The sequence below is a fragment of the Neomonachus schauinslandi genome, chromosome 6 (genome assembly GCF_002201575.2).
Source record: "Neomonachus schauinslandi chromosome 6, ASM220157v2, whole genome shotgun sequence".
In the NCBI taxonomy this organism is placed as follows: Eukaryota; Metazoa; Chordata; class Mammalia; order Carnivora; family Phocidae; genus Neomonachus; species Neomonachus schauinslandi.
Window position 1 is genome coordinate 139606240 of NC_058408.1, and position 27381 is coordinate 139633620.

A 27381-nucleotide genomic window follows, 5' to 3' on the forward strand; every position below is an offset into this window, starting at 1 on the left:
ACTTGTATAAAGCTGTATTGAGAAATTTTAATGAAGATCCAACCAAATGGAGAGAAATTTCTTCATGGATAGGAGGATTCCATGTAGTGAAGTTACCAATTCTACTCACACTGATCTATAGATTTAATGAAATTTTCATTGAAAATGATTTCTATAGAAGATGAAAGATAACGTTAAAATTTACATAGAAGAGCAAGTATCTATGTCAGTGCAAATCACTGGGGATGAAATAAATTATAGCCTCACACAACAACATGGATGAATGTTAGAAACATAAGCTTACGTGAAAAAAGCAAGTTGTAAAGTATTATTCATAGCTAGAGGACATTTTTATAAACATCAGAAAGAGCCAAAACTATTTACAGTAGTGATTACCTTTAGAGTGGGGAAGCAGGGGAATGAAATAGGAAAAGAGCACATAGGTGGATGAAAGTTTTAGTAATGGTCTAGTTCTTGAGTTGGGTGATGGGCTCATGGGTGTTCATTATATTATGCTTTTAACCTAATGGGGTATGTGTAATGTACACATTAACTTATAAAAATAGGTCAACGCATACTTTAAAATAATTGATATTAAATAAATAAATAAAAGACGGAAGCAGCCCAAGTGTTTATCGACAGATGAATAGACAAGGAAGATTTAGTATATATATACAGTGGAATATTATTCAGCCAAAGAAAAGAATGAACTCTTGCCATTTGTAACAACACGGATGGGGCTAGAGAGTATAATGCTAAGTGAAATAAGTCAGAGAAAGACAAATATATGATTTCACTCATATGTGGAATTTAAGAAACAAAACAATCAAAGGGGAAAAAAAAGAGCGAGAGAGACAGCCAAGAAACAGACTTAACTAAAGAGAACAAACTGTTGGTTACCAGAGGGAAGGTGGGGGGGGGGATAGGTGAAATAGGGGATGGCGATTAAAGAGTGCACTTGTCTTAATGGACACTGTGTAATGCACAGAATATTTGAATCACTACATTGTACACCTGAAAGTAATATAACACTGTTAACTATACTGGAGTTAAAATAAAAAATTTAATAAAATTAAGATAAGCAAATAAAGAAAACCAAGATACTCTAGAAAAAAAGATGAAAAAGTTTGAGGGAATTGCCTTTCCAGATATCAAAATTCAGTGTGGTGCTTGCTTAAAGGTACGTCACTTATGGAATTGAATAGAAAGTCCAGAAATAGACCCCACAGGAATGTATGGAAAAAAATGTGAATTTGATTTATGGCTTGTTTTGCATATTGGTGGGGAAAGAATATAATATTTAATAAATGATGGTGGGACAGTTGATTATCCATATGGAGAAAAGGAAATAGGAGTCCAGTTTGTTCATGTACAAAGATTAATCTCAGATGGGTTAAAGGTAATCAAATTTCATTTAAAGTAAAAAGCCAAAACTTTCATTTGAAAAATTATAGGACAATATTTTAGCAAAGTTGAAGATACATATCATGAATTCGTGGGTGAATATCCTAAAGAAACTTGCACATGTGCACTAGGAGATATGTATAAAATTTTTCTTGGCAGTATTATCTGTGATAGCAAAAACTAGAACTAACAGGTGTCCATTTATAAATAAATTATGCTAGATTCATATATGAGACAGTATGAGTAAAAATGAGAATTACCTACATAGAGAGGCATCAACATCAATAGTCCTCAAAAACATAACACAGGTATCCCCCACTTTTTGAAAGTTCACATTGTGCCACTTTGCTTCTATGGAAGAACTTACATTAATACCTGTTTTTGCAAACCAAAAGAAATCTGAAGAGGATTTTCACTTTTATGAAAAAAAGGTGAAACTCAAAAATAGCACTCAGTGTTTTGCAGCCATTCCTTGTAGGGTCAGCACACACTCTGAGGCTGGAGAGTAGTCCCGCTTCTTCCCACGGAAGTACATTCAACTCCTTCCCTGGGAACGACACTCAGCATCTCAGCATCAGGCTGCCGGAGTTCTGAACTGTGTTGGTGAGCATCTGGGCTTTATCTCCATTTATTTTGTGCATCTGTTAGCAAGATGCCTCTTAAGGTATCAGAAAAGCCTTAAGAGAGGTTATTTTGGGGTCTGGGAACACTAAAATTTTTTTTTCCCATTTAAATTAATGGTAATTGCTTCTTTGCTTTAAGGCCATTTTGGCTTATGAAAGGCTTCATAGGAACAGTCTACTTGCAGATAGTGGGGGAACCTGTAGTTTGCAGGAAGAGAAAACTGCAGGCTATGTACAGCATGGAAAGAATGAAAACAGCTATATCTAAATGTTTTATTGTTTAGCAATACACACATATGTGGGAAACTATTTAAAATAAAGAGAATAATTAATACAATATTCAGGATATGGTATCATCTGAAAGGATAGAGATATCATCTGGAAAGGAACATAGGAGCCTCAAAGATACTGACCATTTTCTTCCTTAAATGATTGATGCAAATGTAGTTATGTTTTTCAAATCTTGGTATCACAAACTTTGTGTGTGTTTAAAGGGCAAACCAGTGTGTTTAAAGGGCAAAAACTTATTTCCTGTGGTTAAATGTAACTAAAAAGGAATAGAAAAGGCAGGGTGATTTATGGATTTCAGAGTTGACATAGTTTAAGTGATTCCAAGAGAAAGAAAGCAGGAAAGAGAAACATGTATAGTGTTTGACAAATGAAAAGGAATGATATGCAGGAATTTGTAGTATAAAAAAGAGAAATAAAGGGCTCTGTTTATTCTTATAAAACATAATTGTGAAATGAAAGATTTATTCATACCCAGATCATTGTTTAATTCTCCTAATATGGTTCATCAAATTCAGCGATTCCTTTAAGTATCAGCTTTGCCTCACAGACTTCTTGAAGCCTTTCATACCAGTCCAGTCCATGGAGATACTGTCTTTTTCTGAGATCATAGCATTTGTTTATGCCACTAACTTAACAAGTGATCACACATTTACATTTCTGATTTGTTTTATCATTAAAATCTTCTATTGTAAGCTAACATTTCATTATTTAAATCTCAATCTCCCAAGGATAATATAAATCTGGAAGACAAGCACTCTGTCCTATTTCTTGCTAGTCTCTAAAACCTTAGCGAAGTATCTTGCATTGTGCAGGACTCTAAGTTTTCTAATGATTGAGTATAATATATACCACTTTTCACCAAAGGAAGTCACTCACCCAGTATTAAGAGAAAAGATAAAATATCACTGAAAGCATTCAAAGACTTGGGTGAAATTTAGAAGCTTAAAACATGTAGATCATCAGTAAGTTATTTGGTCATGGTATAGATCTGAGATGGAAGATTGGTGTTTGTGAGCCAAGACAGTATTAATAAAAGGGGGTAGTAAATGGGAAAGGAGTACATGAATGGGATTTTTACATTTTAGAGATGGTGGTTCTAATGAGTACTGAACTTGAATTAATTCCAAAATATATCCCTTGAGCTGAAAGTGTGTGTAGTCATAATTGTCTGACCTGTGATAAAATGTCTTTGTCCCAAGACAGGTTATGAAACTGGCACTGTGTCAAGATAGAGTAATTGTAGGAGAATAGAAACTGTCTGGACATCTGCTAAAAGGCACATTCCACAGAAAGCTGAAGATATGATCAATTCTTGAGTTGTTTTGTTGACAGCTTCAACTCTCAGAAGGGAGACAGAATAGTGAAAGAAGCTACCAACCATGTTGGGGGTGTAGAAGTCCTAAGGAAAAGAAAATTGACCATGTTATTTTAGTATAGCGGTAAGGAAAATGAATATAGGAGGTAGGCATATACGTATTACACATTTTAGCAAGATAGATTTCAAAATGTTTAAAGAAAAGCTATGTTCAATCAAATGGAAAGAGCTGCTAAAATAAGGTCTCCTAATTAACATTTATTTATTCACTTACTTATTAAGTAAAAGCAATGGTGTTAGAAGGTCCAGAGCTGCCAGTCAGTTAAGACTTCAAAACTGAACTCTTTTTCTTTTTTGTTAGGATAACTTGGCTGATACAGCAAGGATAGTCTACAAATAGGATCAGCAAGGGATTTAATAATGTCAGATGTTCTTTTGTTTTTTGGTTTTTGTGGGGGTTTTTTTTAAAGATTTTATTTATTTATTTGACAGAGAGAGACACAGCAAGAGAGGGAACACAAGCAGGGGGAGTGGGAGAGGGAGAAGCAGGCTTCCCGCCGAGCAGGGAGCCCGATATGGGGCTCGATCCCAGGACACTGGGATCATGACCTGAGCCAAAGGCAGACGCTTCACGACTGAGCCACCCAGGTGCCCCTCAGATGTTCTTTTGAAGAAGATAGAGAAATGAACACTTGGGTAACAATATAGTTATTATTGGTGCTTTCTAGGGGGTAGGGACCAATTATTAGCACTCTCTTCTCTGAATTTTAAGCAAATGTGAGCTGAACAATTAAATGGCTTTGGGTATATAAACCTAATGAGTTTGCAAATTCTGAACCTCAAATTTAGTCACCTGCCATGGATAATACTAGACTAGGGCACGGTTTGCCTCGTGGGGATCTTCCCAGATAAGAAGTTATGAGATGAAGGATCAGAGTATAATTCACATCATCTGTAGGCAGATTAGCCTCTAAGAGGAAGAGAGGCAGACCTAAGTTGAACATACCCCCATTCATCAATAGAATAAGTCACTCCACCTGCAATGGTCAACCTTGGGAGTGGTTATATACCCTGGGAAATAAATCAGCAACTTGTCAGGATAACTCTGTGCCCACCTTCAGGAGGAAAGGTGCCAATTCCAATCAGTGCTTCTCTGGGTGTTCTCCTGGCACCCATGGTGGTCAGTTTTGATTTCATAGCCAGAAAGCTCTGAAATGGATTGGAACAGTACATATATCAAATCAACTTCCATGACACTCATGGAAATTTATCTGCAATCTATTCTCAAATCATGTCTAACTAGTTATATGATCACATTAAATAACTCATTAAATACTAAATGCTAAAATAAATGCTAATTGCATTAAATACTACAATGCATAGAGATACATCAATAATAAAATTTCAACAAGGTAGAAATGCCCTAAATTGAATAGTCACCTGGCTTTATCAAATTTCGGGGAGAAATTATTAAAGTTTAAAAGATTTTATTTGCTTTCAAGTTGAAATCATAAGTCCAAAGTAACATTATTTTGCCTTTGTGAGTTAAAAATTCTTCAAATAAATTCCAAAAACTATCCTTCAATATTACTTATTCTATGTAGTTTTTGCCAGAAGCATTCTCCATTCACATGTAGAGGTGGGATTGTCTGTTTCTTACTGGGATGCCTGAAGGTTCTTTCAGTTGTATTAGTTCAGTAGCAAGTCTTTCATAGGCCTTATTTTTAAAGAATACAAATCCTTACTAACACACAGAACATTTTCAAAGCACTGGCCCCACAATTACCAAATTTAGAAAATAGGCCAATCTTTAGCCTCTACTGGAATTACCTCAAGCAAATTGTGTTGCCCAGGGATGCCTGGATGGCTTAGTTGGTTAAGCGTCTGCTTTCAGCTCAGGACATGATCCTGGGGTCCTGGGATGGAGCCCCACATCGGGCTCCTTGCTCAGCAGGGAGCCTGTTTCTCCCTCTGCCTCTGCTGCTCCCCCTGCTTGTGCTCTCTCTCTCTGTCGAATAAATAAATAAAATCTTTAAAAAATTGTATTGCCCAAACCTAGGACTTAGTGTTGTCAAAAACCATAGCAGAAACTCAGTGGTATCTGAATTAAAAGTTTCTGCAAGTTGTCCAAAATCCATGACCTCCAAGTTTAAGTATGAGAAATCTCTAAGCAAAATGTTGATTTTGGTCTTATGCATACTTACCCCTTAGACAGTGTTGCCTTCTTGCAAAGTTTAGAAATTTGTAATGGTATCAGCCCCAAGCACCTTATTCAAATGCCTTTTTTCCCCCAGACTCTATTCAAAAACCTCTTTGTCTCCATTCACCTCAATACCAAGTTGAGAGTGCCTGTTTTGGCAGGTAGCACTCACGCTAAGCAGGCACGAACAGGCATGTTCATCCTACTTCACTGTGGCTGTTGCCAGAGCACGTCATTATGGCATTGCTCCTGAGGAAAACCTTGTCTCTCATATATTATTAGAGACAACCTGAGACCACATGGTGAAGAGTGACCTTGAGCGTGTATTCATACCACATGATTCTAAGATTCATCCATAGGTTCTTCCTTGGTCCTAAATTAATTCTTTAATTCAACAAATATTTAGTGAACATCTGCAAGGTACCAAATACTTTTTGATGCTGAGTTTTGTTTTTGTTTTTGTTTTTTTTAAAGATTTTACTAATTTGACAGAGAGAGACATAGCGAGAGAGGGAACACAAGCAGGGGGAGTGGGAGAGGGAGAAGCAGGCTTCCCGCGGAGCAGGGAGCCCGATGCGGGGCTCGATTCCAGGACCCTGGGATCATGACTTGAGCTGAAGGCAGATGCTTAACAACTGAGCCCCCCAGGTGCCCCTGATGCTGAGATTTTAACATAGATAAAACCTTATTATACTCTCAATGGGGAGACCCTCTATAAACAAATAATAAGCAAAGACATAGCATGACAGATGGTAGAGAATGCTATGGAGAAAAAAAAAGCCCGGTTGAGGGGTAGTGGCTCTATGTGCGTGTGTGTGTGCGTGCATGTGTGTATGTGCGTGTGTGCGCGTGTATGTTCGTGCGTGTGTGCGTGTGCATGCATGTGTGTATGTGCGTGTGTGCGCGCGTGTGTGTATATGTATGTGCATGTGTGCGCGCGTGTGTATGTGTGTGTGCGTGTGTGTATGTGCGTGTGTGTGTGTGCGTGCGTGTGTGTGTGCGTGTGCGTGTGTGTGTGTGTGGCAATGACTGACATTTTAAGTGAAATGGTTAGGAAAGAAGTATAGAACAGAATTCCAGGCAAAGTAACTAGTGCTGGCTCCCTCGGCCTAACACTAACCATTTAAAGCTCACCTAGGTTCAATAGTATGTACATGGGACTTCTTTGTAGTGTAATAACAGCAAATATCCTTCTGCCCACCGATTTCTAAAGGCTTTTCTTGTCCATACAGTTAAATCATTGCCTCAGCTTACCTGCTTAGGAAGAGGCACACTGAATAATTAGTTGCACCTGAAGGCTTTGGCCCTAGCTGAGGCCCAATGATCTGCGTCTTTGTTTCTTAGGTTCTCTCAATACTTCTTCTGCCCTTAAGGAAGCAGAGTGACTTATTTAATTTGTAAAGGAAGGTGAAATAAAGAGCATCATTAATAAAGATATTATGTCCTTTATCTTCACTTTCTATTTTTCAAATTGTTCAGAATCCCAAGTAGGTGAGAAAGGACTACTTTTGGAAACCTTATCAGAGACCCCACCAGCTGAATAGATTCATTCTCAAATGCTAGGTAAGTGTCCACTTTTAGAGAAAGAGCTCCTAATAAGGTAATAAGGGGGGCGCCTGGGTGGCTCAGTTGGTTAAGCGACCGCCTTCGGCTCAGGTCATGATCCTGGAGTCTAAGGATCGAGTCCCACATTGGGCTCCCTGCTCAGCAGGGAGTCTGCTTCTCCCTCTGACCCTCCTCCCTCTCATGCTCTCTGTCTCTCATTCTCTCTCTCGCAAATAAATAAAATCTTAAAAAAAAAAAAGGGTAATAAGGGTTCATTTCTTTTCCCTGATCAATTTAAAATTTTCATCAACCAGGAAATAAATAGCTTGATTATAAAATTGAGAGATTTATGGACAAATTGGTAGAAGGAAATATTGTAGTAGAATAAAGGGAATCTGTATGTTATAGAATATATTTGGTGAGAGTTAAAATATATTTGGTATAGGGAGAACAATTATATGGTTATGTAGACTTCATTGGTAGGAATATACCATAAGCCAATAAATTCAGGAAGACATGTACCAGTTGATAGGTGAAGTGGATAAGATACACAGGAAGAAATAATCAAGTTCTTGGGAACATTCTTGGACCATAAGATGGTAATTCCAGCCAAGAAAGTTGTTTAGTCATCCTTAATAAGGGACTGGCTAAGACTGAAGTAGGCAAGGACCTATCTCAGTTGCCCCACTTTTGGGACCCATTCCTCATATGATATGTATACAAAGTATGAAAATTAGGATTCAACAACATATGATCCAAAAAGCTGTACTTTAGGGGAAGGTCTAGGGAGGATATGTTTTGGATAAATTTTTACAGTGGGCAGAGGATGATTTCACACAGTTTGAAAATAAAAGAGAGTGTATACCAGCTGTGGATATTTTGATATGGCCCATGAAAATAAACCTGATATTTCTAAATCCATACACTTTATCTGTTCTATCTTTTGACATCACTATAAGGAGGAAACCCTACAACATAAAAAGCAAAAGTCATTCTCTTGATGGCTTTTATGATTTACCTTGTGTTACTATCAAGTAAGGCAACTCACTGTTTTGATAGTCCTCTTCATCAAATCTTGCTGACCTGGTCAGAGAGAGTGGAGTAGAGGCTCAACACAGGTGATATTATGGGGATAACTGTTAGTTATGTTAGTTGGAAGTTCAAAATATTAAAGTCAATTCTGCACTCAAGGAAAAATAGGTTAAAAAAATAACAACACTAACACATGAAAAATTAAACACAATGTAAAGTTATGAATTTAGATTAAAAAGCTCGGTTGTAGAAATGTTAAGTAGGAACACTTATTTTGATCAAAGTTCATGTGAGAAAGACCTGGAATTGTTGATTGGGTCCAACAGCAGAGTAGTTGTAAAAATAAAAAATAAAACTATTCTAAAGTGCATGTGAATATGGAATACATTAAGAGAAATACTTATACCATATTCTACACTAGTCAGATCACTTCTAAAATATGTGTTCACTTTACATTTTAAGAGGAACATCGAAAAATGAAATGCTGAAAACCATGTTAAATGAGAAACAGTTTTGTCCTTTTTATGAAACTATGAGTAAACTCCTTGAGGACGGGACTATATTTCATATCTCTTAAATGGCAGTGTCTGGCCTTTTTCCCAGAGCATTGCCATAAATGTTTGTTGCATGAATAATGAATGCAAAGTTTAAGATATTGGAATTGTTTAATTGAACATATAAGAAAAGTTTCAAATAATATATATTTAAAGGAATTTTAAGGGGATTAAAAGTATCCTATTTAACTTTAATGATCCAAAAAGATCCCAAGAATATAAGTTTTTGTTCAGTATAATGAATTCTAACTGTGTTATAAACCTTTTGGGGAAAAAAACTGCCTTGATAAAAAGTGATTCTTTTGTTAGATCTATCTGAGGATGCTAGATGACCATTTGTCAGAAAATTCAGAGCACTGGGGAACATTGGACTAGGTAACCTCTAGGATTCCTTCCAACTCTGAGAATGAGTTATTTCAGTGAGTCTGCTATGACCACTGATTTTTCTTACAATTTGATTTTTATGGTTTAACATACCATTCCAAGTACATAAGAAAGGCAATTTATATCAGTCATGAGAAATCTATGCTGCATCTAACTGCCCTTGACATTTAAAAATTCAAATGATTGAAATTAATTTTAAAAATATTTATATCCTATCTCCTTTCACAAAAGATTAAAAACAAATAACGGCATATTAATCTATCATACTGATTAGTCCATGAACAATGTAGGTATCTTTCAATAGATTTTAGAAAATTGTAATTAGCAGATGTCTTATTTCACAAAGAAACATTTTACAGAAAAACCATTTTTACAGTTTCTCAATATTGAACCAAAAATGGCTCCATTTGCTAATAGCAAAATAATCACATTTTCCTTAAAGGGAAAAAAATATTTTTATAGTATCGATTAAGAGGAAAATGTCAGTGTTTGAGTCATTTATGTCTCCAGGAAGATTTAAGTACCTCTTCTAGGTCTTTAAAATTATTGTCACAAACTACTTAAATGTTTGACATGAACTTCTTATACACTAAATGTAAAAGCTAACTGGATTATGTTGCATTTAGAATTTCTTAACCTAGAAGCTAGCATATTGTGGTTCAAAAATGAATCTTGAGCTTTGTATTGATTCCCAGAATCAGGGAGAAAAAAAAAATACTTCTTTAGTAAATTAATTCTTAAGAGGGGGGAAATGCTACTGAAGGATTGATCTGAGCTTTATTGTAACAAGAGCCTCCAGTCATAAATTATCGGCACACAGGCAGGAGTCGATGTGTCGTTTCTATTGTAATCAGCTGCTTTTATATTTCCACTTGTCAAGGTTGACTTGATCATATTGTGCATGTCTGGTATGTCAAAGGCATTCATTTGCTCTTCTTCTTGAAAGCAGGACAAGTATTTCTCTGACAACTTAGACCTCTAACTTGAGGAAGTAATGTATTCCACAATATGACTGTGAGGGTATTCTATGGCGGGAGCATTTTTTTTCTAGTGCATGTTTCAAAATTTGAAATTATCCAGTTTCCCATTTTCACTCTTTGAGGAGTAATATGTATTAAATATCCATTCTGGGGATCCAGCTTTTAAATGACCTTTTCAGTACTCATCCTTTTGCTCATTTTGATTTGCTCAGATAAATTACAACCACCTGGCCTTTTGTATTAAAGAAGGTTACATACAAAATTGACCTTTTGATACTTACTGGGAGAGCTAGGTTCATTGTATTTGAGATTAACTGCTGTTGCTGTTTTCTTGGTTATGTCTTAAATAAGTTTATATGAGGATGGTAAGGCCTATTTTTTTTGCCTATTTGTTTTGAGCTATTTCTAACACCATAAGAACGGACTCTGAACAATACAAAAAGAAATTATGTTTTAAAAAATAATAAATATGATTTCCTTAGATCATATGGTGTCTGATGATTTATATATGTTACTGCAATTTCTCTTAACCTTGATAAAGGCAAAATTATCCTTTGACCGTTCAGCTCCTTGCCACGTCGCTTAATAAGACTCAGCCGTCTGTTTCTTGAGTACTTTAAGCTCAGACTTGGCTCCAGAACTTTGCAGGTGCTGTTCCCTCTGCCTGAAATGACCTTTTCTGGCTTCCTTTGTTCCATTTACTTAATATTCTACTTCTTCCCCTACATGTTCTTGGCCTCCGTGTAGTTAGGGTGGGCCATGCGACTATTTATGGTCCGTGATGTATGTCACTTGTCTGAGGCACTGTAAAGTCCATACAGGATCCACTAGTCTTTCTGCCTTTACATTCAAGAAATCCTTGGGTTGTGATGCAGAACCTCAAGACTGAAGCAGTCTCTATTACTGGGTTACCAGATGGGAAGTTACCTAGATCTGTAGAAGATTTTGTGTGAAAAAGAAATAGACTTTTCTAAACTACTGAGATTTTGGGTATGCATGCATATCCTGAGTATTCAAGGTTTTAGGTTAAATGATGACATTTCTTAGGACACCTTCTGTAATCACCCTACTTAAAGCACTTTCTCCCTCTGCCATCTCTTTCTCCCAATCATTATATGTTTTCTGCAGTGATTTTCTGGTAATATTTTATTTAAGTATATGTTGAACAAACAAGACTTCTATATGCTGTTAGTAATGACTTTTAAGTGCCTAGAGTAATCTTTAAAATTGGCTATCAGCATTTTATTTTTGACTTTTAGTTTTAATGTCAAGAAGTGCAAACAAACCAAAACAAAATACTGCCTTGCAAAGGTCCATTGTATTTCCTATTGATCACTGGAAAGGATGGTCTGATATCAAGCAATAGCTGAGTTTTTAACTCTTCTACAGAAAACCATTCTGTATGATTTCTTTCATTCAGAAGTGAGGTCATCTTTGGCAAAGTCTAAATCAATGATGCCATCTATGACACAAAGAATGGATTAAGAATCCAAATTTTAGAATTTCCTGAAGTAACCTTCAAAACTCTGCAATATTTTTACGTATCTTTAAGTTTTTGCCCACTAAGAAATAGGTAAGGCTTTGTTACTTTTAAATCCAGGCTACATAAGTACTTCATCCAAAATCAGAATATTACCCAGTTGTCTGCCTCCAGTCTCCTGGTAGATGGTCTAGAAGAGTCCCTGATACGGTTTTTTAATATCATATAAAAGCTTGCTGAATAGAATCAAAAGAGCCACTTTTTATATATCTATTCCTAGAAAAGTGTCTGGTACACAGTAGGAGCTGAGTAAAAATTCTTTTTCAATGAATGAATGATCACAGCCAAAGTTATTCACTAAGTAGATGAGGATATGAATGAACTCTCTATCAAATGGTTCTAAGAATGACCTTTTACAAAGGAAGGAAGGAAGGAAAGAAGGAAGGAAGGGAGGGAGGGAGGGAGGAGGGAAAAGAAAGAAAGGGGAATGGAGGGGAGGGGAAGGGAAGGAAAGAAAAAAAAATTCTGATCAGAATTTTAGTTTAAACTGTTTAAGATTCATCTTTTAGAATGCCAAATAAAAAAGAACTTCAGAATCTGCTTTTGTGCCTTAATGAAATTTCTTGACAAGGCAGGAAGACTTTACTGAGAATTATTTTCTTATTGCTGATGCATGAAGAGATGACAGACAGTCATACTTCTTTTTTTTTAATTTTATTTTATTACGTTATGATAATCACCACACATTACATCATTAGTTTTTGATGTAGTGTTCCATGATTCATTTTTGCATATAACACCCAGTGTGCCATTCAATATGTGTCCTCTTTAATACCATCACCAGGCTAACCCATCCCCCCACCCCTATCCCCTCTAGAACCCTCAATTTGTTTCCCAGAGTCCATAGTCTCTCATGGTTCGTCTCACCATCCAATTTCCCCCCATTCATTTTTCCCTTCCTACTTTTTTTTTTTTAACATATAATGTATTATTTGTTTAAGAGGTACAGGCCTATGATTCATCAGTCTTACACAATTCACAGCGCTAACCATAGCACATACCCTCCCCAATGTCTATCACCAAGCCACCCATACCTCCCACCCGCAGCACTCCAGCAACCCTCAGTTTGTTTCCTGAGATTAAGAATTCCTCATATCAATGAGATCATATGATACATGTCTTTCTCTGATTGACTTATTTTGCTCAGCATAATACCCTCCAGTTCTATCCATGTTGTTGCAAATGGCAAGATTTTGGATTTTTTGATAGCTGCATAATATTCCATTGTAGATATATACCACATCTTCTTTATCCATTCATCTGTTGATGGACATCCTGGCTTTTTCCATAGTTTGGCTATTGTGGACATTACTGCTATACATATTGGGGTGCACGTACCCCTTCAGATCTCTACATTTGTATCTTTGGGGTAAATACCCAGTAGTGAAATTGCTGGGTCATATGGTAGCTCTATTTTCAACTTTTTGAGGAACCTCCATACTGTTTTCCAGAATGGCTGCACCAGCTTGCATTCCCACCAATGGTGTAGGAGGGTTCCCCTTTTTCTGCATCCCCGCCAACATCTGTCATTTCCTGACTTGTTAATTTTAGCCATTCTGACTGGCGTGATGTGGTATCTCATTGAGGTTTTGATTTGTATTTCCCTGATGCCGGGCAATGTTGAGCACTTTTTCATATGTCTGTTGGCCATTTGGATGTCTTCTTTGGAAAAATGTCTGTTCCTGTCTTCTGCCCATTTCTTGATTGGATTCTTTGTTCCTTGGGTGTTGAGTCTGATAAGTTCTTTATAGATTTTGGATACTAGCCCTTTATCTGATACGTCATTTGCAAATACCTTCTCCCATTCTGTCGGTTGTCTTTTGGTTTTGTTGACTGTTTCCTTTGCTGTGCAAAAGCTTTTTATCTTGATGAAGTCCCAATAGTTCATTTTTGCCCTTGCCTCCCTTGCCTTTGGCGATGTTTCTAGGAAGAAGTTGCTGTGGCTAAGTTCGAAGACGTTGCTGCCTGTGTTCTCCTCTAGGATTTTGATGGACTTCTGTGTCACATTGAGGTCTTTCATCCATTTTGAGTCTATTTCTGTGTGTGGTGTGAGGAAATGGTCCAGTTTCATTCTTCTAAATGTGGCTGTCCAATTTTCCCAACATCATTTGTTGAAGAGACTGTCTTTTTTCCATTAGATGTTCTTTCCTGCTTTGTCAAAGATTAGTTGACCATAGAATTGAGGGTCCATTTCTGGTCTCTTTTTTCTGTTCCATTGATCAATGTGTCTGTTTTTGTGCCAGTACCATACTGTCTTGATGATTACAGCTTTGTAATAGAGCTTGAAGTCTGGAATTGTGATGCTACCAGCTTTGCTTTTCTTTTTCAACATTCCTCTATCTATTCGGGGTCTTTTCTGGTTCCATACAAATTTTAGGATTATTTCTTCCAATTCTTTGAAAAAAGTGGATGGTATTTTGATAGGGACTGCTTTAAATGTGTAGACTGCTCTAGGTAGCATTGACATCTTCACAATATTTGTTCTTCCAATCCATGAGCATGGAACGTTTTTCCATTTCTTTGTGTCTTCCTCAATTTCTTTCATGAGTATTTGATAGTTTTCTGAGTACAGATCCTTTGCCTCTTTGGTTAGATTTATTCCTAGGTATCTTAAGGTTTTGGGTGCAGTTGTAAATGGGATTGACTCCCTAATTTCTCTTTCTTCTGTCTTATTGTTGGTGTATAGGAATGCCACTGACTTCTGTGCATTGATTTTATATCCTGACACTTTACTGAATTCCTGTATGAGTTCTAGAAATTTTGAGGTGGAGTCTTTTGGGTTTTTCACATAAAGTATCATATCATCTGCAAAGAGTGAGAGTGTTACTCCTTCTTTGCTGATTTGGATGCCTTTTATTTCTTTTTGTTGTCTGATTGCTGTGGCTAGGACTTCTAATACTATGTTGAATAGCAGTCGTGATAGTGGACATCCATGCCGTGTTCCTGACGTTAGGGGGAAAGCTCTCAGTTTTTCCCCATTGAGAATGATATTCGCTGTGGGTTTTTTATAGATGGCTTTTATGATATTGAGGGATGTACCCTCTATCCCTACACTCTGAAGAGTTTTAATCAAGAAAGGATGCTGTACTTTGTCAAATGCTTTTTCTGCATCTATTGAGAGGATCATATGGTTCTTGTTCTTCTTTTATTAATGTATTGTATCACATTGATTGATTTGCAGATATTGAACCAACCTTGCAGCCCAGGAATAAATCCCACTTGGTCGTGGTGAATAATCCTTTTAATGTACTGCTGAATCCTATTGGCTAGTATTTTGGTGAGAATTTTTCCATCCATGTTCATCAGAGATATTGGTCCATAATTCTCCTTTTTGATGGGGTCTTTGTCTGGTTTTGGGATCAAGGTAATGCTGGCCTCATAAAATGAGTTTGGAAGTTTTCCTTCCATTTCTATTTTTTGGAACAGTTTCAGAAGAATAGGTTTTAATTCTTCTTTAAATGTTTGGTAGAATTCCCCTGGGAAACCATCTGGCCCTGGGCTCTTGCTTGTTGGGAGATTTTTGATTACTGCTTCAATTTCCTTACTGGCTATGGGTCTGTTCAGGTTTTCTATTTCATCCTGGTTCAGTTTTGGTAGTTTATACGTCTCTAGGAATGCATCCATTTCTTCCAGATTGTCTAATTTGCTGGCATAGAGTTGCTCATAATATGTTCTTATAATTGTTTGTATTTCTTTGGTGTTGGTTGTGATCTCTCCTCTTTCATTCATGATTTTATTTTTTTTGGGTCCTTTCTCTTTTCTTTCTGATAAGTCTGGCCAGGGGTTTATCAATCTTAATTCTTTCAAAGAACTAGCACCTAGTTTTGTTGATCTGTTCTACTGTTCTTTTGGTTTCTATTTCATTGATTTCTGTTCTGATCTTTATTATTTCTCTTCTCCTGCTGGGTTTAGGCTTTATTTGCTGTTCTTTCTCCAGCTCCTTTAGGTGTACGGTTAGGTTGTGTTTTTGAGACCTTTCTTGTTTCTTGAGAAAGGCTTGTATTGCTATATACTTGCCTCTTAGGACTGCTTTTGCTGCATCCCAAAGATTTTGAATAGTTGTGTTTTCATTTTCATTGGTTTCCATGAATTTTTTAAATTCTTCTTTAATTTCCTGGTTGACCCATTCATTCTTTAGTAGGATGCTCTTTAGCCTCCATGTAGTTGAGTTCTTTCCAACTTTCCTCTTGTGATTGAGTTCTAGTTCCAAAGCATTGTGGTCTGAAAATAGGCCGGGAATGATCCCAATCTTTTGGTACCGGTTGAGACCTGATTTATGACCCAGAATGTGATCAATTCTGGAGAATGTTCCATGGGCATTAGAGAAGAATGTGTATTCTGTTGCTTTGGGATGGAATGTTCTGAATATATCTGTGAAGTCCATCTGGTCCAGTGTGTCATTTAAAGTCTTTATTTCCTTGTTGATCTTTTGCTTAGATGATCTGTCCATTTCAGTGAGGGGGGTGTTAAAGTCCCCCACTATTATCGTATTGTCGATGTGTTTCTTTGCTTTTGTTATTAATTGGCTTATATAATTGGCTGCTCCCATGTTAGGGCCATAGATATTTACAATTGTTAGTTCTTCTTGTTGGATAGGCCCTTTAAGTATGATATAGTGCCCTTCCTCATCTCTTATTATAGTCTTTGGTTTAAAATCTAATTTGTCTGATAGAAGGATTGCCACCCCAGCTTTCTTTTGATGTCCATTAGCATGATAAATGGTTTTCTACCCCCTCACTTTCAATCTGGGGGTGTCTTTGGGTCTAAAATGAGTCTCTTGCAGAAAGCATATCAATGGGTCTTGTTTTTTAATCCAATCTGATAGCCTGTGTCTTTTGATTGGGGCATTTAGCCCATTTACATTCAGGGTAACTATTGAAAGGTATGAATTTAGTGCCATTGTATTGCCTGTAAGGTGACTGTTACTTTATATTGTCTGTGTTCCTTTCTGATCTATGTTGCTTTTAGGGTCTCTCTTTGCTTAGAGGACCCCTTTCAATATTTCTTGTAGGGCTGTTTTCGTGTTTGCAAATTCTTTTAGTTTCTGTTTGTCCTGGAAGCTTCTTATCTCTCCTTCTATTTTCAATGACAGCCTAGGTGGATATAGTATTCTTGGCTGCATATTTTTCTCATTTAGTGCTCTGAATATATCATTCCAGTCCTTTCTGGCCTGCCAGGTCTCTGTGGATAGGTCTGTTGTCAATCTAATGTTTCTACCATTGTAGGTTACATATCTCTTCTCCTGAGCTGCTTTCAGGATTTTCTCTTTGTCTCTGAAACTTGTAAGTTTTACTATTAAATGTTGGGGTGTTGACCTAATTTTATTGATTTTGTGGGGCGTTCTCTGTGCCTCCAGGATTTTGATGCCTGTTTCCTTCCCCAAATTAGGGAAGTTCTCTTCTATAATTTGCTCCAATATACCTTCTTCTCCTCTCTCTCTTTCTTTTTCTTCTGGGATCCCAATTATTCTAATATTGTTTCATTTTATGGTATCACTTCTCTCTCGAATTCTGCCATCTAGATTCAGTAGTTGTTTATCTCTCTTTTTCTTAGCTTCTTTATTCTCCATCATTTGGTCTTCTATATCACTAATTCTCTCTTCTGTCTCATTTATCCTAGCATTTAGCACCTCCATTTTTGATTCCACCTCATTAATAGATTTTTGATTTCCACTTGGTTAGATTTTAGTTCTTTTATTTCTCCAGAAAGGGTTTCTCTAGTATCTTCTATGCTTTTTTCAAGCCCAGCTAGTATCTTTATAATCGTCATTCTGAACTGTAGTTCTGACATCTTACTAATGTCTATATTGATTAGGTCCCTAGCAGTCGGTACTGCCTCTTGTTCTTTTTTTTGAGGTTAGTTTTTCTATCTTGTCATTTTGTCCAGAGGAGAATAGATGAATGAAAGAGCAAAATGCTAAAAGGGAACGACCCCAGAAAAATATACTCTAAACAAATCAGAAGAGACCTGAAACCAGAGGAAAAGAAAGAAAAAAGAAAAAAACCAATATGACCAAATATAATCAGGCTGGTGTACAGATCAGTACCACACACTAGATTTTGGGCGTATTTTGGTCTGTTAGAATAAATTGCCTCCCAAAATTTTAAAGAAAGAAAAACTTATAAATGTACAAAAATAAGGGTAAATACCATGAAGGGATGGAATATGACTGTAAAGATGAAAATTATAAAAGATTTTATAAAAGGAATTGATAAGATAAGAAGTTGTTTGAAAAAAGAAAGAAGAGAAATTTAAAAAAAAAAAAGGAGAGAATGTGATCAAGCGGGAGACTAAAAGACAGATATACACTCAAGATTTAGGGTATATTTTGGTCTGTTAGAAGAAACTGTATCCCAAAATTTTAAAGGGAGAACAACTTATATATATATACCAAACATAAGGTTAACTACAATGAAGGGATAGAAAATGGCTCTAAAAATGAAAAATAAAAAAGATTTTTAAAAAAGGGATTGATAAGATGTAGGTTGAAAGAGGGAAAAAGAAAAATTAAGAAAAATAGAAAAAGAAGGGGCGCCTGGGTGGCTCAGTTGGTTAAGCGACTGCCTTCGGCTCAGGTCATGATCCTGGAGTCCCGGGATCGAGTCCCGCATCGGGCTCCCTGCTCGGCAGGGAGGCTGCTTCTCTCTCTGACCCTCCCCCCGTCTCATGTGCTCTCTCTCTCTCTCTCAAATAAATAAATAAAGTCTTTAAAAAAGAAAAAAAAAAAAAAAGAAAAGAAAAATAGAAAAAGAAAACTAAAAAAATTAACTTTGAAAGACTAAAGAATCATGAGGAAAAAAGCCATGAATTCTATGTGTTTTATTACCCTAGTGCTGGAGTTCTGCAGTTCTCATTGAACGGTAAACTTGGTCTTGGCTGGCTGTTCTTGCTGATCTTCTGTGGTAGGGGCCTGTTGCTGTGGTTCTCAAATGTCTTTGCCTCGGGTGGAATTGCACTGTCCTTGCCAGGGGCCAGGCTATGAAACCTGCTCGGGTTTGCTCTTGGTAGCTTTTGTTCCCTGTAGGGTTTCTGTGCAGCTTTGGAGGACGAGAGTGAAAATGGTGGACTCCCAATCTCTGCTCTGGAGGAGCCGAGAACTCAGGGCCCCACTCCTCAGTGAGCCCCTAGAGAAAAGCAGTCATTTACCCTGTCTCCCCAGTCTCCAGCACACTCGGAGCTCACCTGGCCTGTGACCAAGCATTTCTGTCTCTGGCACATGACCCTGATTGGCGTCTCCAAACTCAGCAGATTCCTGCGGTGCACTCCTGCGCAACTCCTCCTGGGGGAGGAAGAGGAGTCTCCCCGGATCTGCCGCTTGCTGGGTCCCTGCTGGAAGAGCAGTGGCCCGACTGTGCCCCGATTACGGTTTATGGCAACCCCGAGCTGAGAGCCCACTCCTTGGCTCCATCTCTGAAGCTGGCTTCCCTGCTCCGATACCTGGGAGCTCTGCCACACTCAGGCACCCCTGGTCTTTCTGTGACCCTGAGGGTCCTGAGACCACAGTGTCCCAGCGAGGGTTCCACCCCCTGCTTAGCCACTGGAGCGACGTCCCTCAGCAGAGCAGACTTCTAAAAGTTCTGATTTTGTGCTCCGCTGCTCTGTCACTTGCTGGTAGTGGCCTATGGAGGCCCCCTCCCCCGCCGTCTATCCTCCCGAATATCGCCTCGGATTCACTTCTCCCCACGTCCTACCTTCCAGAAAGTGGTCGCTTTTCTGTTCAGAGAGTTGCTGCTATTCTTTTCTTCAATCTCCTCTTGAGTTTGTAAGTGTTCAGAATGGTTTAATACTTATCTAGCCGAATTCCTGGGACCAGACGGAATTTAGGTCTCCTATTCCTCTGCCATCTTGCCCCTCCCCCCTATGTCATACTTCATTTTTCATTGGTGAATTAAATAAAATATGTCGCTCACTATAAGATAAAAAGAAATATACAAAGGCATATCATCTGCATTATCTAAGTGTTGATTTTCTTTTGACAAAGTGTTCACAAGATAGAATTCTTTATTCATGTAGTCAACAGGCACACACAGTTGATGAAAACCAGGAATTGGCTATGCTGGGACATGTTAGTATTTCACTTAGGCTATAGAGAAATGATAAAGCTACCAATTCTATCCTAACTTACTTCAAAATGTTAAAAGAAATGTTAGCAAATATTAGCAGTTTCTGGAGTGGATATGATAATTGGATAGAAATATTGTTTCAGTTTTCTTTGTTTTCTCCACACCAATACCAGCTTGATCTTTCTAAACAGAATGGTTCTCCCAAGGTCTATCCAATGATACAAAGCTTAACTGATTTGATGAGCAACCTTGTGGGTGCTTTAAGATATAACTTTTGTAGTAAGAAAAAAAATCAAATTTTGGTAAAGGTCCAACCCTTTTAGGTTAAACCTACTTTCCATGCAGACTTACAGTGATTGATAAATAGAGACTGTTGTCAGGTGCTCTTTCCATTTTCCTGGCTTCAAACTTCAATTGGGAAGAATTGTGCCATGTAAGAAGTACAGTTTTGGCTCCAATGATGTTAAATTAAGAATGCATAACCATGAATACATAAGGATAAGGAAGATCCGTCATACTGTCTTTTCTTTGACGTTGCCTAAATTAACCTAAACCAAGACAGTCCATACTTAAATGCTCCTACTTGTAAAAGTGAGATATATTTTCTTTAACTCCTGTTAGTAGAGAGCTTTTAAGACCTTATTATATGCAAATGATAGTGATACTATCAGGCCATACAGTTGGGGCCACTCTGCTCCTGATAATATGGACTATTTTTAGAGTGCCATGAAAGTTATACTACATGGAAGCTATCTAAAATCAGTATGTGAGGGGGCACCTGGGTGGCTCAGTCAGTTAAGTGTCCGACTCTTGATTTCAGTGCAGGTCATGATCCCAGGGTTGTGAGATCAAGCCCCGCATTGGGCTCTGTGCTGGGTGCGGAGCCTGCTTAAGATTCTCTCTCTCTGCCCCTTCCCCCCTCAAAAAACAAAATAAAATAAAGTAAAATATAGTAAGTATGTAAGGCTGATATGGAGACAAAACCATGCAGTCTAGAATATAGATGATTTTGCGCCTACAACCTCATAAACACCAAAGTTTAAGAACCACTAAGCTAGATGTAGAAATAAAAGGAAACTTTAGAAATAGATGTTTGAGCTTTTGAACCCATTCTGCTTTTAAGAAATATATCAAAGTTCTTATCTAACAAATAGGGATGTGCAGAGAATTCTAAAGTAGTCTTGCTTGCTTTCATTATTCTGTTTTATTTTTAAGCATTAATATATGTTGAGAGATATGTCTGTTGAAAGAATTTAAGAAAATAGTGGAGTTACATTCTGGTTCTGGATGAGGGGCAATTAGCTTCTAAAGAAAGTAGTAAGTTAAATTATTGAATCCATTGAAATTGCAAAGAAAAAACTTTTTTGAAGAAAAGTGTCATCTATTAGTGCATAGATTTTCTGGTACTCACCTGTGTATCGTTTGGAGGTCTGTTGTCTACAGATTGAGGAATTTGTGGCCTAGAGGATCTCTAAGTTCCTTTTCAGGTCTAAGAATCTATGAAGACTATGCCTTAGTCGTACCAATTATATGCACAGTGTTATCAAAATGACAACAAAGACCTTTATTTGTTGGCATTATTTAATCCTTATCTTGGCCTTTTATGTATGAGTTTTAGCTGTCATTTAAGTGTAAGTTATGACGCATTTACTCTGAATTATCGTAGGTATAATTATGCATATTCACATATACACTTACACGCAGACATCGACATGCATATATATAAACATGTGTATATTTATAAGCCGATATAACCTATTAGCATTGTAGAGGAAATATTGAACTTTATATTTGGGAACACGTAGAAACATTTTCCATTTTTGTTCTCCCTCTGTCTGGTCACAGGTTTGATGATAGTAAAGTTAGGTTTTATTTTTGTCACCTTATTACTCAAACAACTCTGTGTACCTGAACAATCTACCTGAAAAATCTGCTATGGCCACTTGACAACTGAGGACATTTTGCCTAAAATAATGAAGAAAATCTGAGTAAACTTAAGGTTTAGTGGGATCTTCTGAATGATGAAATCCCTTCTGGATGGTCACTGAAGTTTATTTTGCAAGTTAATACAAATTTGCAAAAATACCAATTCAAAAATCACTGGAAATGAACACTTTCAGTAAACTAGGTGAATACCTCTTAAGAAGCTCTTGGAAAATTTTTATTTTTAAATAAACAACTATTTCAAAAGTAACATAGTCCCAATAGGTCAAAGATTGCAGAAACCTAGAGAAAAGTGATTAAAGTAATCTGAACAAAGATGTTATGCCAGGTCACTCCCATAAAATGCTAATACCAGTTTCAAACCAGAAGACTGGGAAGCCAAAGATTCCCAGCATTCTGAATAAGAGTTTGAGACTTGTGCCTTGCAGATTCAGTTTGATAAAATGCTAGAATATCATACTTTCCTAATTTCAGGATATGAAAAGTTATTTGCCACTTCTTTTTACTTTCTTGCACCATTCTAATACCAAAAGAACAAAACTGATTGTTCACTTCTGTTGCTCTATGTTAACTGTGTTTGTGTCATAACAGAAATACTCTTTTTCGTGCAATGTTGCTTAATCTCTAATTCAAACACTTTGTTCATTTTAGTATGTAAGTTCAAGAGTAATGACTAAATCATTTTGATTGTTCCTTTTATGCCTTTCCAAAATCTTAGGAATGTAATACTATTAAAAATACGAATGCATTATGATGAATTTATGGCAGTTTTTTTTTTCATAATTTTTGCAGTATTGCAATAAGGTTAATGAAAAGCAACATGAAACCTGACATTGATTTGTTGGGTCCACAAAATTGCCCTATTCTAAAAAAATAAATATCTATTTAGTTTGGAGGATGAAACTTCTAGAATATCAGGGGACACATACTTTTAAAGGTTTAATCTTAATTAAAATTAGTTTTATCATAACTTGCCTTCTCACATTTGGATGATACAGATTTTTATATTTTAAGTCACTCATTAATTGTTCATTCATCAAATACTACTGACTACCAACTAGCACTGTAGGTAATAAAAAACAAATAAAAATAGATTTTTTTTCCTTAAGGAAGATTTTAGAAAAGCCTAAAGATATAAAGAGATAGTACCATACTAATTAGTAAATAATTCATAGGTGAAATGATCACTTCAAACTTGGGGTGGGGTAGAAGGACCTTTGGAAGTGGGGGAGAAGGATGGATAGAACCTAGACATAGGAGGAAGGAGACATGAAGACAACTGGGGACAGTTAGTTACTGTTCTGTTCTGTGTATGTGTGTTTAAGGATTATTATCCTAAAATCTATTAGAGAGTTGTATGCTTTTTGCTGGGAAGGTGGTTAGCATGAACTTTGAAGAATGATACAGTATTTGAAGTAGTAGTATTGAGTGGAAAATTATCATATATACATTTAATAGAATCAATGACTATTCCTGGTTGCCATATTTAAACCAGGATTTTCATATTATTTTTAATTTCATGGTTTGTTTTGTAAGGCATTTTGAATAATAAAATAGTTATTATAGACAACAAACATGACATGAAGAACATCTCTTTTAATTTTTAAATTTTCTTCACAACAGTGTTTATGGCAGCATGATTATAATCTATTGTGTTATGGACAATTTGTTCTTTTGGCTTTATCTTTATGCTGAATAATTGGCAATAGCAGATTAGTTATAAAACAGATCATCTGTTTTATGGCTTCTTATTGCTGTACAAAATGTTAAACTTCATTTTATATAAAAATCACAATCACAAAATTAATTAAATTTCAAAAGTTCTTAAGAAAGTACTTTGTATTTCCCCCTAATTTGTAGGTTTGAGGTTTTATCATTCTTGTCACAAATAGCAGAAAGCATTTCCAAGTCTAATTTCATTTTACCACAATCATGACATTTTCCAACCATCTCATAAATTTGCAACATTTGTTAAAAGGGAGAGTAGTGGAGCAAAATGTGTCACTAGTGCTGAAGAAAATGGGCCTGTGGTAATTAGTGTGCCACTGTCAAAGACAAAATTAGTGCTTGAAATTTAACATAATAATTGTACCAGTGAACAGTTACTGAGTGCTCACCATGCACCAGTGTCTGTGTTGAGCTGTCCAAGGGCATTATCTCTTCAGCGCCTCATCCCTTATGATATTATTGTTATTCCCATTTTATGGAGAGAAATAATAAGTGTTAGAAAGGTCTGAGTAATTTGATTATGGTCTACGAGTTTGTGGATGCAGTAGCTGGGATTTAAAACGAGTCCTCTGAGGTATAAGTGTAGGTATTAATATCCCAACTATATAAATGAGAAAAATTGAGACTTAGAGAGGTCTAAATAATTTGGTTAAGCTCAAACAGCTAATAACTGAAAAAACTGGTCCTTTTCATTCCAGCGTCTGGCTATATTGCCTATCAGATAAACTTTGACAAAATTTAACTCACAGGCATGTCATTTACATCTTCTTTGTTCTGACACAGAGGGGACTAAATTCAGGAAGGAATGCATACAGATGTTACCTGGGAAGAGGGGGGACAATTGGTAAGGATATGGCTGAGAGCCAGAAATCAGTAGCAAAGGGAATCTCACTTTATTCCACTTTCTTATTTTAGGGCCATCATATTGAAGCAAGAGTGTTTCAGGACATTTTCTGAGTTTCAGTCAGAATATTTGCATTCATTTTCTAAAGTCAGAAACTCAGTGTGTCAGCCAGAGTCCTCGAACTAGTCCTCTACTAAGTGGCCCGGAGTTAATTTGCTTGGCTAATTCCCTATTTGTATCGTTTACTGTACACTACCTTGTGCCCTAATTATTTTTACATTACCATGTCTCGTTTTACGAACTATAGTGTTATGGTCTTGGGCAAGAACAGTGTTTTTCTTCTGATTTGCAAACAGTACTGTGGTAGGCATTCGATTCTTAAAAAGTGATGGAAATTCAAACCTCAGAAGACAGATTGGAATGTTTAAAAATACCTGTGTATTTTTTTAAATGAACAAAAGTATTAGATACTCACTGATTTTTCTTTATTACAAGTGTTGGGTGTCACAATAATACATTATAGTCCAGAGAAATTTATTCTTTATCAATTTGGAGTATTTATAGACATATTACAATTTGTGGTATTGAGTATTCATGTTTTATATTTTGTAGACCTTTTACTTTTAGATCTAGGGAAAAGGTAAGATAAGGAAACAGAAGCTGTTCTTTTTGTGAAAAATCACTTAACTATAGAGAACAAACTGAGGGTTGCTGGAGGGGGAGGTGGATGGGGGATGGGCTAAATTGGTGATGGGGCCCTTGTGATGAGCACTGGGTGTTATATGTAAGTGATGAATCACTAAATTGTACTCCTGAAACCAATACTACACTATATGTTAACTTACTTGAATTTAAATAAAAATGTGGAAGAAAAAAATCTCTTAATTATATGAGATGCCATTTGTAATTTGTGGAGAACTAGTACAAATGAAGAAAAAAAATTTTTTTTTGAGGGAGGGAGAGAGAGAGGGGTGGGGAGGGGCAGAGGGAGAGGGAGAGAGAAAATCTTAAGCAGGCTCCACACCTAGCATGGAGCCCAATGCTGGGCTCGATCTCACAACCCTGAGATCATGACCTGAGCCAAAACCAAGAGTTGGATGCTTAACCAACTGAGCCACCCAGGCTCCCCCAGATGAAGAAACTTTTTAATATAAAAGTTAGAAAATTGTGTTTAAACCCAAACTGGAATTTACAATTTTCTCATGGTAATCTGTACATTACCATAGAAAAGGTAGTTTGTATATTTGTATGTGTGTGTCTGTGTCTATGTGTGCGTCTATGTGTATATTTTTATCTGAGAGACAAAGAGCATTGTGTCTTCTACACTTAGTATCCCTTGGCATTTGAAGTAACATTATGTTTGCATTTTGTATAGACAAAATGTTCAGATCTATTGGCCACTCCTAAGAGAGGCACAAACAAGATTCTATTTTCTAGCAGCTCGTAGTATAATTTTGAGGTTATATTAAGTGAATAATTTGGGTAGTTTATATCATTTACTTTTTACTTTGAATATATTTTTAGTGTGTCTTCATTGCTTCTAAATATACATATAATTTAAGGACTTAAATTATTACTCAGTAATAATTGTATTATTTCTATCCCATCCATATTGGCATGTGAATGTTCTCTTTTTAATAGTGACAAAGCAAGACCTTAAATTATATTTTAGATGCTCATTTCATGAACACTGTCACTGCTGTGTTACAAGTGTTAAAACAAAAATGTTAAATAATAAACTGCCATCAGGTATTGGCTTTTGTTCCTTCATCATCTAAGAGCAAATTTTATGAATGATGCATCACAGCGCGACATACATTTACATTCAAATACCAGTTGTTAACGTTTTAAGTTAATGCCAGTGAATCTTTAAAAATCTCTGTGAATAATGAAGCTATTCATTGTGTTCAAGGATTTTGCCTTTTTCAATGATAGGAATTTCTTCTCATTTGAAAGAGTATTTAATTGCATCGCTCATCCACTTTTAATATTTAATAATAATTTTATTAGCTGTGTAGAATGAGAAGGGCAAGATTTGCAATATCTACTGCTGGTCATCAATTTTTTCTTATCATGACTTAATGAATATTATAATTACAAGGAAAGGCAGAAATATAAATTAGATTGGTAGTTGGCTGGGACTTGCTAGTTTATTGCTTTTAGCTTGGGCAAAGCCCAGAGTAGGCACAAGGAAAAAGAAACAAATATCTGGGGGTGCTGTAGAAGCCCTGGCACAAAATTTTTGCAACCTACTAATCATTCTTCATTTAAAATAATGAACACAGGCGGTTTGAATCAAGTTGCAAACACTGTCAGTAACAATTCCTGCTGTTTCCACAGCAGTTGATGGGATCTTGACGACTTCCAAAACTTAGTCTTGGCAGGTGTATTTTTCTTTAATCTTTATCAATGCATTTTGAGACTTTTAATTATCTTTTCTTTAACAGGTTTACTGGTATTAACTTTCAGCTGCGACAAAAACTGCATTACTTTGAGTGGGAACACTTGGCATTAACGATCGTCACATTAGCGCCTTTTACTGAAGTAGCACCTCCCACCTTAGGTTTTCAAGATGCTTTTGAGGATGTTTATTAGGTCTGTGGATAGAGGTCAGGGGAAAAGTTCTTTGCAGGTACCATGCGTTCAAAGCCTCTGTGGATTTATGACCCAGGCCATGGGGAAAAAACAATTTTCATTTTAGTGATCTAGCTATAGATATGTGTATCCGATGATTCCTAAGTTTTGAGTACCATTTGTTCAAAATGGAACCAGATCTTGATGAATTTCATGTGTTTTTTAAATCTATTTTAAACAAATCATTTTTAACCCTCTCCAGCAACTGCTTCGAGAAAGACAGCAGATGGCCAGCCGTCCGTTTGCTTCTGTTGATGTTGCACTGGAAGTAGGAGCTGAACAAACAGAGTTTCTGCGAGGGCCATTAGAGGTAGGAACTGT

General features: G+C 36.6%; 1 protein-coding gene across 1 annotated transcript in view; it reads left to right on the forward strand.

The window, feature by feature from the left end:
* Nucleotides 1–27381, forward strand: part of ATRNL1 (attractin like 1) — an 814868-nt gene that overhangs the window by 530284 nt on the left and 257203 nt on the right. The window contains exon 27 of the mRNA XM_021699729.1: nucleotides 27263–27370. Coding sequence (XP_021555404.1) covers nucleotides 27263–27370 — 108 coding nt within the window. The remainder of the gene's footprint in view (nucleotides 1–27262; nucleotides 27371–27381) is intronic.